The sequence below is a fragment of the Pseudochaenichthys georgianus genome, chromosome 9 (assembly GCF_902827115.2).
Source record: "Pseudochaenichthys georgianus chromosome 9, fPseGeo1.2, whole genome shotgun sequence".
Classification (NCBI taxonomy): Eukaryota; Metazoa; Chordata; class Actinopteri; order Perciformes; family Channichthyidae; genus Pseudochaenichthys; species Pseudochaenichthys georgianus.
In genome coordinates, this window is record NC_047511.1 from 24112377 (window position 1) to 24133202 (window position 20826).

The window sequence follows — 20826 nt, forward strand, 5'->3', positions numbered from 1 at the left end:
GTCCAATATATTGCATAGTTTATTTTGGCACTTGACAAGTGCTAGTAAATTGTCCGACCGGGCCACTTCGGTACCGGCCCACCGGGAAAACTCCCGGTATTCTCAATGACCAGTCCGCCCCTGCACCTCTGTGGTGACACTTTATCTACACTCAATCAGTGATTAAAGTTAGCATGTCTTTTGATGTAAGGACATCTCATTAGCAAATCAGTGACAATTGCGACTAATGGATACAATATCATTATCTCAATTTAAAAATAATTGATGAGATTTGTTTTAATTAATGCTTTGCCCAACAGTATGACATGTTTTTGCAGCTGATATTTTCAAGATAATTTGTTGAAAGGATTATTTTTGCTTTTCATATCCGTAAATGCCTGTTGGCATGCCTGACCTGCCGTATTGACACCAGTCATACCTGCTGCATTTTTACATCTTTTTAATGAGACAATTGTGCAATTATGTGGACTATAATTGTGCTGTTGGCAAAATAACCTTAACATAAAAAAAAGTATGAACCACCCAGCAGGTCTGTCAGAAACCAGCTTTCCCATCTCACCCTGCTGTGACCCTGGCTGTGTGAGCGCACAGATTACAGTGTGTGAGAGGAGTAACATCTCAAGTTTACAGCCAGACACTTGTCATTTTGGCCAGAATAACTTCTATATATCAAATTGAAGCTCTTGATAAAACCAGTTATCCTGTATCAAAACGTAATTACCAGAATCACCACCAAAATGTAATAGGACAATAAAAAGTTGAAGAGGATTTTTGAGATGGAAAGACGAGGCTCTGTTGTACAATTCAAAAGTACTATGTGTGCCTTAAATGTGAATGTACAAAAAGAGCTGAGGAGGTATAAGAGACAGACAAACAGAGAGGAGAAATAAGTGTGTGTCAATGCAAGAAAGGTTTATTTAGAAAAACACATCACCTGATCACTATAGCCCATGATAGTATTGTTTGCCTCCTTCCTATATCAATACAAAAAAAGAAGCTTTTTGGAAATAGAGTGTCAAGCCATCTTCACACTGCTCTTCTGGCACATGTGGAAGGGGGAGAGTGAGAAAACAGGCCTGCATGAGAAGTAATCAACGCAGCCCACTATGATAGTGACAGCGGGTTAAGAGAAGGGAATGGGAAAGAAAGCTATGTTTCTATGCCAGAGAAAATGAAAGCAGCTGGGGGTATGTGCTGTGCGCTCTAGCCAGCCATATATGCTTGTTATCAAGTGTGTTTTTTATGTGTGTGTGTGTGTGTGTGTGTGTGTGTGTGTGTGTGTGTGTGTGTGTGTGTGTGTGTGTGTGTGTGTGTGTGTGTGTGTGTGTGTGTGTGTGTGTGTGTGTGTGTGTGAAAGAGTAGGAGATGGGACACAGCAGGAGAGGAATACGGTCATGGCTGTAAAGTGGGTGTGAAAACAGCCATGTTCACTGACCTCCAAATTGACCTCCCCACCCCTCCTCCCCTGGCAGTTGATAGTGTCCTGTGTGTGTGTGTGTGTGAGTGTGTGTATGTGTGCGCATTGCATAAAATGTTCGAGAATATGTGTGCGTACGTGATCATACTTGCCGGAGTTTGTGTGGTGGTCATGCTGTTTGTGTGTGTGTGGTTGTATGAGTATGTGTTGTGATAGCTGTAAGTGAATGGCCCTGAATTTACTATAGTCCAAGAAAGGAGGTCAAGAGGATTCTCTTAAAATATTAGCTGCCCTTTCACCCCTTCCTCACTCCTTCTGTGTAACCTCTGCTTTTCCTCTCGTCCTGTATCCTTAATGGCAAACAGCACCTGTTGCCAGACACACACATACACACACAGAAACCCACACACACACGCACACACACACGCACGCACGCACGCACGCACACACACACACACACACACACACACACACACACACACACACACACACACACACACACACACACACACACACACACACACACACACACACACACACACACACACACACACACACACACACACACAATAAATACCTGGAAAGATACAGAACTTTTTTTTAACTTGCCATTAGGGCAGGTCCGTATAAATGTGCCCAAAATGTCCTTCACATTGTATCGTATTAATTCATGTCATAGTTATTTCCGCTTTTTACAGGCTTACTTCTCATTTTCTCAACTTTAATAAATCCTGCTTGTGAGCATTTTTTTAGCACCGATTTTAGGCGACGACAGACACGGTTCCCCTGGTGCACCCGAATTTGGATTTGTCCCCGGCTGGAGTCAGCTATCCCGCCTGATCGCCACTGCGGGGCGTCGGGGCTTCGGGGTGGTGCCTTGAACCCTTTCAGCTCCCCGCAACAGGCTGTCACATCTACCCGAGCGAAGCCTGCATAGCCGTCATCTCCCAGCATTACGCCTTCACACAGAAGGCTGTGAGGCACCAGCACCCTCCGCCTCTCGGTCTCTTATAAACTATAAACATGTGCGATATAAATATGACCTTTGGGGATTTTAATTCCTCACAATTTATCATGGACAAAACATTTTTTTTTTGAATTTTTTTTTTTAAATATTGGAAAAATCCTTTTGAATTATTAATATTGTGTGTGGGATGCTTTATCCTTGAGGAATTGACAATCAATATCGTTGGAACGACGAAGAGCCATTTTCAATGTCTGTACTACAACATATGCGTATAGGCTATATACAATATATGTATAGGCTATTGTTAACGTCCAGTTTCTAATAATCTCATGCCTCTTCCTAGTAATTAAAAAAGCACGAACTGAGTTCAATTGAACAGAGAGCGTAACTGGAGTCCACGGTCTTCTGTGCTCCGCTGCATCCGTTTGCATGTAATTAAATAGCGCCCTGCGCACTTATCGGTCGCATCTGACAGTGGAGTTTCCAAAAGCTGTCCCTGTCCAGTGCACCTCTTCCCCCGTCCCCTTCCAGCTCTCCGTAATTAAATTAGCTCGGTTTTAGGCGGGGGAGGGGCTGGGCAGTGACGCCCATTCAAATAATTTCAAACCAATGGGACTATCCCCCGCTCCGCCGTAACCAAACCCACTCTCAGTCGGCGTCTGGAGCTGCCTGCCTTTGCCCTCACCTTCCTGCTTGTCCCGGCGTTTTAAACCCAAACGCAAAAAGAGGAAGACTACACAGCACGCACATGGGAAAAAGCTATATTTGTTTTTCACCTGCACGTCGCACGATGGCTTATATATGAGGAGGACACTTTGGGATGCGGACATAAACACGCGTCTCCACGGAGAGAAGCGCATGAGAAAATACAACGCTGTCCGTCCTCTCTCGGACACCGAGAAGGACTCCTCCCCACCTCGGTAGTGACACCTCCGGTACATCGCCGACAAAAAGATTTTGTTTTACGCTGGAGACGAAGGACCGTGTCTTGCATTACCATTGATCTGCCAGTGATTGACTGTATGGCTTTACAAAGTTGCATGGAGAACATGGACATATGACGTGCGCCACACGGCGTCATTTTACACACATATGAGCCTCTCTCTCTCTTTTCTTCATCACATCTTGGAGTGACTAATCCCCTGCGCTTTGGGTTGGGAGTAAGCAGAAGTGTGCAGCAGTTGTCATTTGCCCTGACACAGGCTACATCCAGTAGCTCCCTGCATAAGGGGAACGTCACCACACCACTGAAGACACAGCCTGTTGTGCTGCGCATTTGTGTGTGCTGATCTCACTGTTTGTGCATTATTGGGAGATTTATTTCTGATAGCCCACCACGGACTTGTCAGAGCTGACATCCTGTTTGACATAAAGACTGTCATTCACCCGGACCCTCGACCTGCATCAGAGATACGGCACAGTGACACGTAGGTTTTATAACTTTACATTTCGAAAAGCCTGAACAAGTGTCCTCTCAAGTGCCCCCTTGAATGATCACATTCTCGATTTTCCCTTTGCCTTTTCTACGTGGTGCGCATTTGTACTTTGTTTTAGCATTCACCAACAGCGCCAGCAACACATGTGAATGAGACTCATCACCTGTCCCGGTTGAAGCGCCCCGTACAACTCGACTGACTGACCGACCGATACTGAAGAGGAATACGTGCCGAAGTTCCGCTGTAGTGATGCTGCAAATGGAACTGGTCATCTTCTTCTGCCTGGTGCTGTTGACGTGTGTATTTAGCCAGGAGCCGAGTTCCAAAGTGGTGGCGGACCGCTATGCCGTCTTCTGGAACCGGACCAACGCCAAGTAAGTGCCCTCACCCGGCAGGTTTTCCGCGGAGAGTCGGCGATGTTCCGTCTCCTCGCATCTGCATGAACCACGGGGTTCTCATGTTTGCTAGACCTCATCTGTGTTTATTCTCCGCAGTGGGGGCATACTGCCAGTAGCTGTATAGGTACATGCTATAGCTAAGGATAGGAGAAAAAGAGTATACAAGTATACTGTTCCTTATTCTAGTACGTGGCGGCTCGTTATCAGCGCGTCCCTCAGGGTAATATAGAATACACTCGTTCGTATAAGGCCTGGAAATAACATTTATCGCCTGGTATTGCACCCGCTGTCAATATTTACAAGAGTATATTCACCGAATTTGACTTATTCTAGCTTTAGCGTCGTGTTCAGAGCTGTACAATTACCCTGGAGCTTTATCTTGTGTTGTTTCTCTGTCCGGCGGACCCAGGCCGGGAACTTCTTTACACATCGGAGTCATTATAAACTGAATTTAACTCGTTTTAAAACAAGGCTAATCAAAACATAATCAGCACAAAGTTAATTCAATATGGCAATTCATTAACTGACTTCAGACTATTTAGGTATACTGCTTGTTTCAGAAAACTTAAAATCTGTAGGCCAAACGTCTCAGACCCGTGCAGAGGACAGCTTCCGTAATTCAGTGTTTTCTTAGTTCATGTGGCTTCATCAAACTACTGATAGTAAATGTAGTCAGAATATAATGTCAATATTGAAAAGCTCCTTCACGAAATTCAGTAAAATTGCAATAATGACATTGTTTTTATAAAGCAGTCCCAGCACAACTGGGTGCTTTATGAATAGTATAAAAGCACCATGGTCGACAAATTACACGAAATGACAAACTCGTCTTTGGGTAGGCTGAAGGCACAGGGGAATATTATGAGGATTTGTTTGACTAACTATTAGTCATATAAATAGTTATTGAATCACTTTTTATGTGACCATTTTTTTCTTTGAGTAACATTTTATTCATTTTAGTAAAGTTCAGAAGAGAACATAATCGTTTTGGTGCAGCATTTGGTTGATCAAGGACATTTTGAAGACACTATTATAAAGTAAAAAATGTAATATAATTCTGGATCATAAAACCCACTGAAGCTTAAGTTAAACTGTGAGAGGGTTTTATTCCACTAAGTGTAGTCTTGAAACCATATAAAAGTGGTCAGCTTCATGAATCTGAAATTAAAGTTTTCCTTAAGCTTCACACATTCATATTTCATTTTGCATTTTGTTACTAATTCATTTCCAGAGGCACGCACAAGTCATATCCTGACCTATTGTGTCAAAAAACACTAAAATACCAATCATTTAAATATTGTTACTTTTTACAGAAATAAAAGTGCATCCCTTTTACTTTTTATTTGTATGAATAAAAAGTGTGCGCTGAACTTTTTTAGTACACTCTCAGCACTGTTCGTAGTGAAGTGGGGATTTGACATGCTGGGGACTTAGACGGGCCACTCAAAAGGACGTTAAGAGTTGAAATAAAAGTTCCTTAGTTCCTCTGCTAGGACAGGCTGGAGTCCGCCTCAGTGTTTAGTGAACATGTTTGTCGCAGTGGCATTACCTTCTCAAAGTCCCTGATAGAGTCAGACTGTTCAGCCTTGTCCCCGGCTTATTAAGTCTGAACACTGCTGCTGGAGGTTACAAAGATCTTTCACTCAACTGCCAACAGCACTTAGTATTTGTTGAATAAAATCCTCAGCTTAGCCTCCAAGTGTGCACAAAGCCATTAATAGCACATGCTGAATTTGTTGCACAACTATTTATATTCAGTTGGAAGTTTCGGAAAACAAGATTTATTGCTTGAAGCAATTAGTGGTCAGAGGTACCAACGGAGGGCTGACTGTAAGCCCTCTCCTGAAGTTGGGGCCAGTGTAGCGGGGTGCGTAGATTCTCGGCCTGATATCCCGTACACCATGACTGCTGTGGTTCAGGTCTTTATTATGGCTTACCCCGGCTGTTTATTTACAGACCACTTTCTTCAATAGAGGCAAACACAACGTTGCGTTTAATTTAGATTCCGGCTGTTGATAGACACACTTTCATTAGACATTACATTTTTCTTTAAACAAAAAAGTTTTGACTTGACTGGCTGCTCACTTGATATCTTCCAGATGTGCTGACAAGTTTTCTCAGCTTCAATGAAGGAAAAAAGTGTAGTAAGAAAAAAAAGGGAAATTGGCATAAATCTGTTCATCTCAGATATGACAAACTAACACTAGAAGAGAGAGTAGAGCAAACACCAACTTTGTGATTCACTTGGCTGCATGCACGTTGTGTCTCTTACTCTCGTTGCGTCCCAAGTCAAATCTGAGAAACAGATCGTTTCCTGAGCCTCATCCATTTCTGAAGCCCTGATTGCCCGAGGAAAGGAAACAGGTTTTCACAGAGGCTGTAGTGCTGCTAACACCAGTCCCTCCGTTCTACTTACTCTAAATAGACTTTGTTTGACTCTCACCCCTCTGCAGTCCTGAGGCAGGAAGCCAGGAAACTAACAAAACAGCAGGGAGGAGACGGAGAGAGTGAGAGATAGCAAACTTGTCTTATTGATGACTCACAGTTACTACATATTGAGTCCCTTTCCTCATGCATTACTGTAAGGAGCTGGTGTGGCACTGCAACGTAACTTGCCCACGTCTGCCTTTGTTCCTAGGCTTCACAGTCACTCCGAAAGTTGGGCTGCTCCAAGTATTTACTGTGTTAACGCCCCAATGCACGCACACAGGCACATTGTCATAGTTTGTCATTCATTATTTATAAATACTAATTGCATAGTGTTTTATTTCTAGTTTGACTGGCTCTTTAAATTTGTTCTCGTTGGTATCTGAACACAGTTCGGAGATCATTTTACTACTGCCAGAAAAAGCCATTTGTCGCCCTTCAATTGTATGCATCTTTCACAACTGCAGCTTCTGCAGGCTTTACAATTGCTTTAGCTAGAATATTATCCATCAAGCTAAAGCTGTAGTTTCAGTTTAGGTTTTGTCACAAAAATCAGTTTTCTTTGAAACCATTATGCTTAAGTCGGATTTTTTACATCAGTGCTTGCAATATGTTGTGCACTGCTTACTAACTTAATCACCTGAAATTCAGAGAGAGAAATTAAAACCGTATTATGAAAATAGTTACTAATGCAGCTTTACTCACAAACTTTGTTTTCCTATATTTAATTTAAATAAAACATAATTTTTAATTATAGAATTTAAATAACAAATGATTGAAGAAAGTAAGCTTAACCAGAGTTACCAGACAAAAGTAGTTGATTGAGTCAATGGTAGACAGAACCCACTGGTGAAGCCACTTTTACAGCTTAGATCATCGGTAGCATAGAACGGGGAAGTCTGCCTTTAAACCTTTTGTAGCAAAAATGTTTTCGCAGGTAAGACCTTCATTTATTGGTTTTTCTAGTGGTCAGAATTACAAGCAAACTGGAAGATTAGTGTTGAATATTTTGTTTGCTCAGTGTATCGTAATTTGCGTTCTGTTGCTGGGTCATTTGGGTCCGGGGCTGAGGGGATTTCCATTTTGTCCTATTGGCTTCAGTCCACTGTTTTGTCACAACTTTAGCATGAGACCAGAAACTATATTCATTTTAGGTTTTGCCCATCAAAAAAAGTTATTTTGAGGGAAACTTTAGAGAAGTCCGGGACTTCTAGAAGTTTTTATCAGTCCTTATTCCTACAGCTTGAAACTATTTAAAGTGCAGGGACATTTATCCGTGGATCCTGCCCTCTGCTTTCTCAATGACTCTTCGCTTATGAGTATTTATTCTACTATGTGGGGGCAGCTAGTTTCTCTAATGATGTCTCAGCTGTAATGCCAAGAGATGGTCCTTCCTTTTCTTCTCTTCTGCCCTTACTTTTTCCCATATCCCGCGTTGCCTCTTCTTCCATGTGGCCTCTCAGCGCTCAGCCTCTCCCGGTCTCTTTCTCCCGGTCTCTTTCTCTCTGTCTCTCTTTGCCGGGCGCAGATTATGAATGAATACAATTAAATACTTCGGGAGTCCCTCCACGGTTGATGGTGGAGAAAGACGCACAGAGGTCAGGCAGACTCAGAGAGGAGCTCAGGGAGGGGTCACACACATATAACGACACGGAATAACGACACGGAATAACGACACGGAAAGTTGGTCTTTGAATGACAAACTAACTAGAACTCTCCTTGAAGTGCAGAGTGTTATTAACATTAATAGTCCGGTGCGGTTGTGGTCATGCAAATCGCTCAATGTAATTTGTATTTTAGTGCATCATTTGTAGCTCATCAAACAGCCTGGAATGCATTTTTCTAACGTGCTGCCTTTCGTTGCATTTTTTACGTTTTTATTCTTACAATGTACTGTAACTGGAGGCCTACATACTCTATTTTGTGTCGCTGGTATCAATGGCAACTTTCCTTTATTGCAGTTATGTCTGGCTCAGCTTTGTCTGTGCATATGAATGTTTTTTTGATTTAGTGTGTATGTTTGTGTGTGTGTGGGTGCGTGCGTGCATGTGCATGCAACGTACCAAATGAGCCATGAGGTCATATAGGGCTTGTTTCCTCTCCTTCAGACTTCAGATACCAGAATAATTACATCTTTCTCCCTTGGTCTTCTCATTACCTGTCACACACCATTGGGACATGAATAGCGTCAATCTGTGCTTGCCTGTGTCTGTACGCGGGTGCGAATGCTGACTCTAACAAAGGATTGTACGCGTGGTGGTGGAAAGGTAGTCAATATACCCATCTGTCTCTAACAGATATGAAAATGATATATTAAATGAACACTTTTTGATAATTACATTTCTGAAACCTGGGATTTTTAAGATCGAGTTTGTGGGTCGTTTTGGACCGCATGCGAGGTTTTCCTGTCCCCCTTTGCCTCGCTCGGAGCTGTGTCTTACTCATTCCTCTCTTCTGCTCTAACTCTCCTTCTCTCTCTCCGTCTCTCTGTCTGAGGGCTGATTAGTTCTTGTTAATGACCCCTTGCTCTGTCATTCTTTCATGCCCGTGGCATTGGCAAGCACCGGCACCAACTGAGCTGCGGGGACAGCGAGTATAGGGGACACAAAGAGCGCGAGGCAGAGGATGCAGAAATTAAACACAGGTCCTCACGGAAAACCAGCAAACTGTAATGATGGTGTTGTGCGATGTAATACTTCTATTAGGTCTAAATTGGCACTCTGTGTTTTCTCACCAGACCTGTAAATGCACTTTCCATTTAAATTAGACTTTTTCTACTTACTAGAAAATGAGACCAGCAGGCAGTAGTCAATGCTTAGTAAATGTGCTTGGCAGAGCAGCTGTTCTTTAACGCGGTGGAAGAGGGGGAGGACTCTTGGTCATGACCCTTGTGGAGGTGCTCTGCGGTGGACAGAAGCAGCCCTGTCACCGGGGGTGGCTGGTGGTCAGGCTGTAGTTGTGGATTCGCTAATAATATCGAAGTAAAGGCAGACTACAACTAAATGGGAAATTACATTACCAATATCTTCAATTGTTCCTGTTTATTTATATATTGTTTATATATATTTCAAATATTGTTTATTTATATACTGTATATATATTATATTTGTACTTAATATATTTATTATATGTAAAATCATTTTGTTCTTTAAAAGTGTTTTTCCATTAGTTTGTTTTGAAATAAATAAATACAGTCAAAAATCTCCTTTTTCTAAGATACACAATTTTAAATAATTTGATAATCTTTTTTTACCTTCATCTCGGTGATTTATTTGGCTTGTCCACAACCTCAAAAAACCTGTTTGTTCATAATAAAATAAATATTACTCATAGGCATAGCCCAAGGTTAAGGGTGTTGGAAGTCAGAACGTTTAGTTATCCACCAAAGAGCGGGCAGGACCTCTTTTACTGACATAAATGAACAATATTGAATGGCATCTTAACTTCTGTAGCACATGTTTCCCTTCCTTGCCTGGAGAGCCAGATTTTAATGCCCAGGTTTTTGTTTTCAGAGTAATCACTCCAAGGTCAGATGGAGTGCTGAAACACGGCTATCAGCTGAGCGATCTGTCTTTTAGCCCTCATTCAACCCGTAGCTTTCAGGGGAACGCTCTGTGTAACTCTACTTGGAAACAATAAAGTATTAACCAGCTTATGCAACACCCACATGTGCAAAGCTCTCTACGAGACTTATATTCTGCCATGAGAGTTGTAAAAATAACGTTTCCAATTTTTGCTCGTTGGTTGCTACTAGATGCATGTGTTTGCTTATTCAGCAGCTAATTCTTTTTTTCTTCTGACCTTGCTCTCACTGTCTCAGTTTCACTCACAATTCTTAAGTTATGGAATGTTTTTACCTCCCTAACTGTTTCTGTATTTTCTTGTATTTTCTTTGTGCAGCTGTGGGAAACAGATCTGGCAGTCCAACGTTTTATGTTTACCATGTACTACGTATATTTGAGGTTGATATGAACAGAGAAAAAGGAAAACAATGTTTTTATGTCCGGTTCATAAGATTCAATATCAGTGAAGCTAAAGTTTCATTTGAAGACAAATGAAGGAGCAATTTGCATGAATACAGGATTGCTTTAGGTCCAGTAGAGGTTGCAATGCAGGTCAACGAATCTCGCTATCGTGTATTATCGTGTCTTCGCTTTTGGCTGAAAATGGCGCTAGCACATCCTTCTTCAGCCCCTCTTCTCTCCTCTGTAAGATGGAGGCTTGTAAGCAGCTGTTACTGTAGTAGTTACACTTGGTTGATCCATCACCCCTGACCAGAAAGGGGCGCTACTGAGAGAGGTCTGATACCCCTTTGTGCCCTCTGCTCTCAGCCTTAAGTATTTCAAGTGCACAGTTGGGATTGAAAGCTAAATACATATGCTTGATTTAAACCAGCTCTTTCTGCCTTGGCTGATTTGACTTCGTTAAACTGATTTAATGTCAAAGTCATATTATATTTACAGTGACTACATCAGCACATAAAGGCCAAAACGATGGGTTTCAACGTTTTTCCCAAACTGTCACCGTTCACTATTCAACTGGAAAATGTGACAGGAACGATTGAGACTGTTCAGTTTTTTGCCAGACACATTTTCCACAGATAATTCCTTTCATGGTAGGCTGGCTTCGGACCTTACACTGCCGTTTTCCTTATTTAACTTGGGGGGCTGCGGGGGAGTGACTGGATGTTTTTCTAGCTGGGCAGCAGTGTGAAGAATAGATCCCAGAAGAGAACACGTCTCCAGCTTGTGAATAAAGACCTAATTGACGGGTTGTAGCCAGTTGTAAATGACTCATGAGGTAATTCTTCTTTACAGACAGACTGAGAAACTCTCAGAGGGACTGTACAATTGAGTGATCGGCTTCCCCTTTGGAATTGAGACAATACTTGGTTTATTTCCAAAATGTTATATCCCCAAATATAATTTTAGAAGTCATAAAGTGCTACTTTGAGCCACAGATGAAGTTAACACCTCCTCACCTGTATGTGGTGAGTACCATTGGATTGCTTGAACGGCTTCTTGTGTTTTTGTTCGATGTTTCTTTGTTTGCGTTGGCAAAGTCATTAAAAAGTGAATGGAGCAATTCATTTCCTGGCCTTGTTTTTAATATGAACACCTCTTTGTAAAGTTCCCACTGCGGCTACAATTTTCCACTGACATAAATATAAATAAACAAACAATGTTGCTTTCACTTTGTTCAGTCTACCGTTGAGGCGAGACGTGCCAATAATAAGCTAGCTGCTTTAGCCTGTTTGAATTGACAGTAGAGGAAAATACTAGCAGCCAATGCTCCCCCCCAATGCTGGGCCGTGAGACTGAAAGGCGGCCATTGTTCTGCTCTCTCTGTCCACTCCACATAGCCTGGGCTGAGAGACATGCATGCGCTTTAAACGGAGTAAGAAAAAAAGGGAGGGCAAAGGAGAGGAGTGAGGGAGAATTATGTGAATGGCTCGGGGGGAAAGGGAGAGTGCACAGCTGAAGTTGTACTATGCTTTCGTACAGAAAAAGGGAGGAGAGGAGTAAAATGTGAGCGCCAGACACGAGGGGAGAGGCATGAAGTTGCCAGGAGTGACACATTGTGTGGAAAAGAAGAGGTGGCAGTTTCCCTCATTTCCAACTAGCCTTATCCATCCTCCCTCATCTGCCTGCTCCAAACCATCCAGCTCATCAGCCCCCCCCCCCTTGTCTGTCCTTGCCAAGGATGCATGTGGCTTGCTGACTCTCAGTCTGTCTCTCTGTCTCCCTGGTGGGGAACGTGGTTGGTTGGTTGCTGCTGGTCCTCTAGGGGACAGACTCTGGGTCTTTACCCTGAGGAGGTGTCGTCTTTGCGGTCCGGGTTTAGTGACACTGGGGCTATTTTCTACAGAGACAGGATTAAGCCTGCTCAGGTTTAGACCCCTGCTTTGTTTCCTGTGACACTGAAGACTCCCACACACAGGGCTGTGTTTACTTGGGAGTTGGTGCTGTGGCACTACGTTGCATCTTGGTCTTAACTACTGTGACACATGACGCACTGTGCCCTTGAAAGTGCATTTACTACCGAAATGCATGCATCACAGTCGTAATGCCAGGGTGTGTGTAATGTAGCGGCTTAATGGAGGGTTTCATTCCAAAATGCTGTATATCTGCTGTGCAGACAATTGGTGCAATAAGAATGAGCTGTTTTTGTCCTCAGCAGTAGATTTACTTTGCAAGCGAAGGTCATTCAATGATTGGTCCCTTTCATTGTGATGAATAATGTGTATAAATACGCATGATTCAAATTCAAATATCTCATTTTGTTACAAATCTCTTATTTTTTGTCTCGGACTAAGCTCGTCTTTCTAGCCGCATCGGTTTGAAGGCTCAGGGTCTAAAAAGGCTAAGTGGGATTTTGACCAAAAATAAAACGCTAAGATCCCATCATACTTATGTCCTGGATCTACTGTAACAGATGCTTTTATGATCTTGAGCTCTAAGAAAAGTCTGAAATCAAGCAGATAATAAATCATGTTTAAAAATGTATAACACAGAACTGAATCTGACATCTTCAGATGAATCAGGGTTTGATGCTAAGACGAACGAGGGCTTTGTGTTTGTGGGTATTCCTGTGCCTACATGTGTATTTTCTGGCAACTCGTGCGCATACGTAGTTATTCATGCAAAACAGTAAGTGTGCGTGTGCGTGCACTGTTATCCTGAGCCGACCTCTGCATCGAGGCCCGCTTTAATGAAGCAGTAGAAACGCACACCGTCACTATAGCAGAGCGTAGCACTATTCTTGACCCAGTTCTCTGAGCCGGTTCCTCTGAAAGTGTGCATTTTCGATCTTTGTTTGTGGTGGATGGTATTCCTGTGTCAAACTGTACCGTGTTTGTATTTTTCCCCTGCAGGGAAAACCGATAAATCCCATCTTCACCCTCTCCTCTCATCTGAGCCCAGCTTTCACTGGTCTGGCTTACTCCAAACATTATCCCACAAAACCAAATATGACACCCTAAAGAACATAGACGAACACACACACATAATAGATACATACACGGTTAAAAAGGGCAGCTCATTATATCTTTAGGGAGGTTCAAGTTGCAGGAGATGGTATTTATTCTGCTTGTTTATTTTCATCCTCTAAATCAGTGAGCAGCAAGCCACGCAGTGCAGCAGCCTTTGAACTGCGGCCTATCCCATGACTGCAGCCCTGGGTATTAACCCAGAGCCACTGAGAGGCTTAAAAAGCCATCAGCTCATTGTCCGGAGACACAAAACCCCCTTCCTCTAAAATCCACCCCCAAACTTCTCTTCTTTTTCCCTCCTTCCATCCTTTCTTTAGAATGCTTTGAGCTGGCCTCTGCTGGCATTCATATTAATCAGTTTTAAGGGTCTAATGAGATAAGTGAGACTTAAGGGGAGTCCCCAAAGTGGCCTAAGCCCTCCGGATAAACAGAGGTGATGAGCGCTGCCTATGGCCACATCCTCAGTAGTGTTTTGTTTCTCTAGCATAGTCATGCATACAAAAGTTTTTAATGTCCTTAATCTCACTGTTGAGTTTTGAAAACTGAAACTTAACTTAAGCAGATGCATTGAAGAGAAAGTCATCACCATGCTTTGTAAATGGCCATGTGATGATGAAATGCTTTCATGATTTTGGTTTAGTTCTGGGCTTTTTTACATGTTGAGCAGTATTGCATCTGTCAATTTGACCAACATCAGGTCTTTTCCTCAATAACTCCCCTCTTTGTTATAATTCCCCTCCCTCCCACCCGCTCATGCCCTCTGTTCCTCACCCGCCAAGTATCCCTGGAATATAGGCCAGTTGAGTTCCTCCCGCTCTTTTGCTCTTCTTGCCATATTGTCCTAATTCTTTTTCCCATCCTCCCTCCCTTCCTCCCCCCTGTCTCAGGGATTACAGATCTTTAACTGTACTGTCCATATCCTTGCCCCTGGGGTCCTGCTGAGGTGACCCAGCATGCCCACTGTTAGCATTTAGTTCAATGTTGTGGCTGCAGCACTGACTGACAGTCACCAACACTCTCTTTCTCATTCCTTGTTTCTGTTTTTCTTTTAATCTTTTTTTAAAACATGCACCAGCCTAACCCCTCCCCTCTGCTACTTAAGATCTCACCCCCAAGCCAGAAAAACAAGAGCTGCAGTGTCTGGGTCTGATGAAACATGGCAGTCACAAAGGGGTTAATTTACTTGAAAGAAATCATTAAAAAAAAAGTGTCCCGCACGTTTGGGCTGTTGTGTGACACAGAGTCCGTTTTAACTATATCAGTTGAACTAGTGGAGTAGCTGTGAGGCGGGACCGTCCTCAGAGAGTTCTGTTTCACCTGCTGTTCTGTTGCTCAGGGCTGCGGGACTCCACGACCGGAGACATTCCAGCCAGGATTAGAGCGTGCATGGCAAACGGAAGCACAAATAAGAGGGAGTGAAGGGGCTTTTCTCAGAAATGACATAGCATTATGTCTGGCTGTTTTAAAGTTAATACGCTTTTTGACATTTTACAACATTGTGTGCGCAATTTCCTTTCATTTTGTGGTTCCTGTAAAAGTATTTTGCAATCGAAGCACAGTTGAAAAAAAATAAAAATCCGAACACATTAGGGAATAATTACAAACTTTTAAAACATAATTTTCTGATCAAATTAAATTGTTAAATATTTTTTATATAAAACAAAAATGTACAAAATGATTACAAGAAATAGCAGTTGTAGGTTATAAATATAAATAAATGTGTGACAATTTAATTTAATACAAAACAACAACATCTGTACAGTTTTACATTTTACCAAACCTTAACACAATTTTTGGTCACTGAGATTGAATGATAGCCACGTTCAGATTTATGTTTTTTTAATGTTTTTTATCCGAATAGATATTAATCAATTCATATTTTTTTATGGATTTGTTAATTTCCAAATGTTTTCCACAATTTTGGCTTGATGAAATATTTATTACTGTTTGCGACCTCGAAGAAGAGTATAACTTGCAAACTATTGGAAGGGACCAAAAGTTAGATGTGTATTGAGCATTCTTGTCATGGAAGGCTGTCTGCTTGTCTGGTATGCAAAACCTGAACCTAAATCAATCAACATTGGCTGTTTTGACTTAAGACATTTATTTTACGTGTGTCTGGGCTCAGGATTTTGATTTGATATGTATTTGTTTGTTTGTCTCCAAAAAGAGGAATAACAAGTATTACAACTAATGTATTCAAACAGGCTCCCTAGATTCCCTGTTTTCTTGTTAACAGATTGACAGGTGTGTCAGTCTCCAGATTTGTGACAGTGTCAGACTTTTCAATCTGAGCGACATCAGGTTCACGTCTGCTTTAATAATTCAGTTCAGCCACATTTTAATGTCCTCTCCGGCTCTCCAGCCTCTCTTCTCTCTGGGATGTAGAGAGTTGTCCTTACATTAAGACCAGGTCAGATTGCGTCTGCCGTTGTACATTAGCAGCACAGCCTTCCTGCTGTATCACTGTTAAGAGGAACATGGCACGAAGATGGCTGAATTATTCACACTCATAATCGGCCTTTATGTCCTGCTGCCAAGCCTGGCCCCACTGTTATTCTAGTGCATAATTGATAGTGCTCAGAAGTGGAAAAGTTAGAATAGCAGAAGTAATGCAAAGCGAAAGTGTAGTCAGGCAGTTCAAGGGAAGAGGGGGATTGGTTGGGTAGTGAGGGGGTTAGAGGGCTGGGCCCCTATAGGAGTTTTTACACCAAGCTTGTTTTAGCCTTTACGGGGCTTTGGTCCAGCTAGCGTGAGGATCGCGTGTGTAGGCCAGCCAGACTAGTCTGGGGGAGGTGGAAAGGTTGGGGGATAAGAGCGGGATAAGAGGGGGATGAAAAGTGGTGGGAGGGAGAGGAGATGGGGATCCAGAGTAACAAGGCCTGACGCTGAGCTAGCCCAGAATGTGGTCTGTTTCTCCCCCAAAGTTACTCTCAGGCTCCGCTGTGGGCAAATTTGTATTTTGAAATAGAATTGAATCTGATTTCAGATTTTTTTCGTCTTTTATATTATTGGGGAGTAGTAATCACAACTGCTGTATTCGCACAGTCAATACATACAGGTTTGGTTTTCCGTTGGACCTAATCCAGCACGTTTTTTCATTAGCTGCTTGCTCAGGCAGGTAAGAGAGGCACAGACATCACATTACAACCATATGATAACCATCAATAAGAAGCAACCTCCAGAGGAAAGTAGTGATTGGCTCTGCTCCAATAGTAAAGAGAGGCAATCTATTTGGAAATTGAGTGAGACGACTGTTTCAATATATTTCAAGACAATACTCCACACTCCATGTTTTATTTTAAAGTAACCTGCCATTGCATACCTTCATCTATTACTAATTAATCCTTTAACTGCCCGACCAAGAAAAAAGCTATGGACATTTTGTTGTTGTTGCATTTTCTTATCAAATGGGCCACAAATAAGCACAAACACATTGTTTTTTTTGACTGACCACACAGTTTTGTTTTTATGAGCCTCTACCAAATGGTCGAGCTGGCCTTCTATGGTAAGTACAATTCCAACAATCATCATATACAGTACAGTATTTGTATGCATCAAACTCAAATAAAATACAAACTCAAATACATTTCTTTCTTTTATGGAAAATGAGCAATATATACAACCAGATATATTCCTAAAAGATAATAAATTATAATTGTAAAAAAAATAAAATGGAAAAAAGTAAAAAGTATGTAAAGTTTTCTCTCTTTGCTCATCTTACTGTATATGCTGAATTGGCCTAACAGGAAACCACTGGCCTAACAGCAAATGTCTATATCCTGTGTTGGCCTAACTTGCTCATCTGTGTGCAATTGTGGGCTGAATGCCATGCATGAAAGGTGCTATATAAATTATTATCACTCTTTCACTCATAAGGCAGTACTAGATTTAGTAATATTACCATGAATCTAGCCATTTATTTACCATATTTTATTCGAAAACATCTCTGAAACTCTGAAAAAGTCATATTGCTAGCTTACCGATTGGTTGAGCATATTTCCCAAAAAATAATTACACCCTTGTTGTTGTGCATAAAGTTATCTAAATATGTTCAGTCAGTGCCCTGCCACTAAAATATGTCAAAAAGGATATGGTTACCTTACAAAAGTTGACCAAAAAGAGTGATTTCTTCAGCAATGATTTTTAGTATTGCCAACTTTCTCCGTTGAAGCTAGCTGAAGGGCATTCTGTTTAAACCACAGTGACATCTAGAGGTTGTTTTGTGCATAACATGTCAACCAAAGGGTAGAGCTGGCTGAATCAGATTTTTTATCAAGACGCAAAATGTGCTCTACCAAATCGTGGTGCTGGCAGTTAAAGGGTTATTCAAAGGATTTATTTCCACATTATATCATAGATTTAGATATTCATATGATTTTTAATTTTAATTTTTACTTAATCATCGTCGAGCCATTCTGCGAGCTCCCTCAATTGAAAGTAACACCCTTCCAAGGAAGTTTGAATGTCTCAGGTGAAGGTGTTAACATGGCCCCAGGTGTAGTCTATTCAACACCTCTCTGACCCTTCACAAAGCCTTACTAACTGCTGCCTAGCTCTGCCTTTTGTGTTCCATAACAAAGCCCTTTAGCTTCTAATAACACCACAGCACCGCCAGTGTCAAGAGAAACCTGAGATAAGGTCCACATCAGAGACTTGGTGGGAACTGTTTAATCCGCTTCTCGAAACCAAACCAACACACTACAGGCAGGGATCATGTTTGGCAAAGTGGCCTGCTTTGATGGAGGGATCGGATGGTGCGAGTAGGAGGAATGAGGATGACGGAAAATAGAAAGGCGGTAGGCTTTTTACGGAGCTGCGAAGTGAGAACATCTGGAGAATAATACAGGGAGTTGTACACTACACAGTGTGCACTAATTCTAACTCACACCAACATACACATAAGCGGTTATTTTTATGATAATTCCTTGATTTTGCAAGTTCTCCTCCAATCACAAAAAAAGTAATTTCTTTATTTAATTTATTACGTTTTTACAGGTAATCAAATATTTTGTGTGCAGCCAGTAACACATATGTACACAAATAAATAGAGAGTGGCCTTTTCTATTTCACTGAAATTGAAAGGGATATTTCCGTTCCCTATGATTCTCTTTATTTTCTATAACACACTTGCTAGTAGCACAGCTGAACACACCGTTATGATTTAAACGAAGGCTCTACGTCTAAGCTATATTTTTTTTATCCAACATCACTTTTGCAATATATTAGAAAGTATCTTTCACAGGAGTCTCTACAATGTGGCCGTAAAACCGTCGAGTGGAAACATTAGCAGCGATATGTCTCAGAAACTCATAAAAGCAATTTACGAGTGCACTTAAGGCCCATACACCTACTGGAGCCATTCTATAAAGATGCAGACAGAGATTGCACCAAACACTCGCCAATTACCCACATTTAAAAGTAATAAATGTGGATCGATAAGTGATAGAGGGCCCGTTAATTGTGGACTTACCCAGTTATTTCCAATTGAGACTCTCCTTATCAAACAAAAATTGCAACATTTACAAGCTTACCATTGATTTGTTTTATTGTTTTCTTCCTACAGGCTAGATGCTGCATTGAGCTGTTTTTGCAGTATAGTCGTCTGAAATGAATGTTTCTATCTTTTGTATTTCTTAAATTCTTTAGAGACTTGCCTTTGTCTTATTAAAAGAAAATGCATTTTATTACAATTATTCTTTTTTTTCCGACTAAATCTGTTTTCGATATCCCAAATGAGAAAGAATTTGAATTACAAGAAACATAAAAAATTAACACAATATGAAGTAAACAATGTTGCTGCTCTGGTGCATAACAGAATGGTGTCGGCCCTGGGTGAAATACTTTCTTTCTCAACCAGCAGTAGGACCTATGAACAAGCCTTGAGCGGATATTCTTATTTATTTTCAGCTTGGCTCTCCATGCCAGTGCTGCAATGCTATCTGCATTTGCAGGTTTGACTTACACCCCTTTGTGTCTCACTGTGAAGTTAATTGAGGGAATGTTCCCACCACAGTACTGGGACTCTCTCTCGTCTACATGCCGACTCAGTTTACAAAGAACTACAGTTTCACTTTTAATTTTAGTTGACAATTTCTGACACAAAACTGATGAGACTGCGTCTAATATATCATTCCTCTGTGACCTTTTGGGCGCTCCGTCTGAAACAAGTCCTCCTCATCACACCCCCAGCCCCCCCATCACCATTAATGTAGTGTCATCAATATGATATAATGGCTAATTACGGTGTCAGTAATTAGATTGTACAGCAGTTAGATGTGTCATCATCCTATTCTACCATTAATTGCTTCACTAATGGTAGCTTTTGCATATTTACATGTAACTGTGCAATGATTCTACATGGCTTTCTATATTAACATACAGCAGCAATATAATCAAAATGTATTTCTCCCATTGCAATATTGTGATGTTGCAATTTTAGACCTAATTAGTGTATTATAAAAAAAAGGCTAATCAGGAAATGCCACTGCTAATGCCCATGGATGGCATTTTGTTTAAATACCCACATGGCTGATTGGTGGATGAGCTACTGTCCTTTTGATGCATTTGTCTGAACGTGTTTCTTATGTGCTGTTTTTTTAAAAGCGAGCTAGTTAATTAAATGTCAGAGCGAAGCTCAGATTAGCCATTTGCTCTCAGAGCATGATGTATGATCATTTGAGAAAATGCAATTGATTTCTGATTGATGTGTTATTATTTTCTTGTCATGGCTTATCATATGGATTTATGTATAAACACTTCCATTATTAGAATATGAGTTGTTTATATCTCGGTGGTTATTTTTATTTTGTCCATTTGTGTCCTTGTAAGCCACAGAGAAAACATTGCGTTTGTCTGTACTGATCTCTCAGTGGAATTGTACTTTATTGGGTCTGTTGTGCAAATGTTTAACTTCCACATATCTGGACAAGGAATAATTCCTCTCCTTCTGGCTTTGTTTTTTCTGTGTCTCTATTGGTCTTTTAATTGTGAATTTTTTCAGTGTTTTACAGTCTAGTAATGATTTTATCGCAGGCTGTTTTATACCGGTGTCCAAACCTGCAGCCTGCGGGAGATTTAGTGTTTTGCCGCTGTTGGGTAGTGAGCTCTAATTGGAAGGTCAGGGGGACGTGTTTCAGAGTAGCAGGAGATCACCCGCATACTGCAGATTTAAAGGTTATCCAAACCCA

At 41.4% G+C, this 20826-nt stretch overlaps 1 protein-coding gene across 2 annotated transcripts in view; it reads left to right on the forward strand.

The window, feature by feature from the left end:
* The first annotated feature begins 3047 nt into the window (after positions 1-3047).
* Positions 3048-20826, forward strand: part of efna5b (ephrin-A5b) — a 95524-nt gene continuing 77745 nt past the window's right edge. The window contains exons 1-2 of one of the 2 annotated variants that reach the window (XM_034090861.2): positions 3048-3811; positions 3939-4194. In XM_034090861.2, coding sequence (XP_033946752.1) covers positions 4070-4194 — 125 coding nt within the window. In that variant the 5' untranslated portion in view covers positions 3048-3811; positions 3939-4069. Of the gene's footprint in view, positions 4195-20826 lie in introns of both variants that reach the window. The other variant, XM_034090862.2, reaches the window with a different exon arrangement.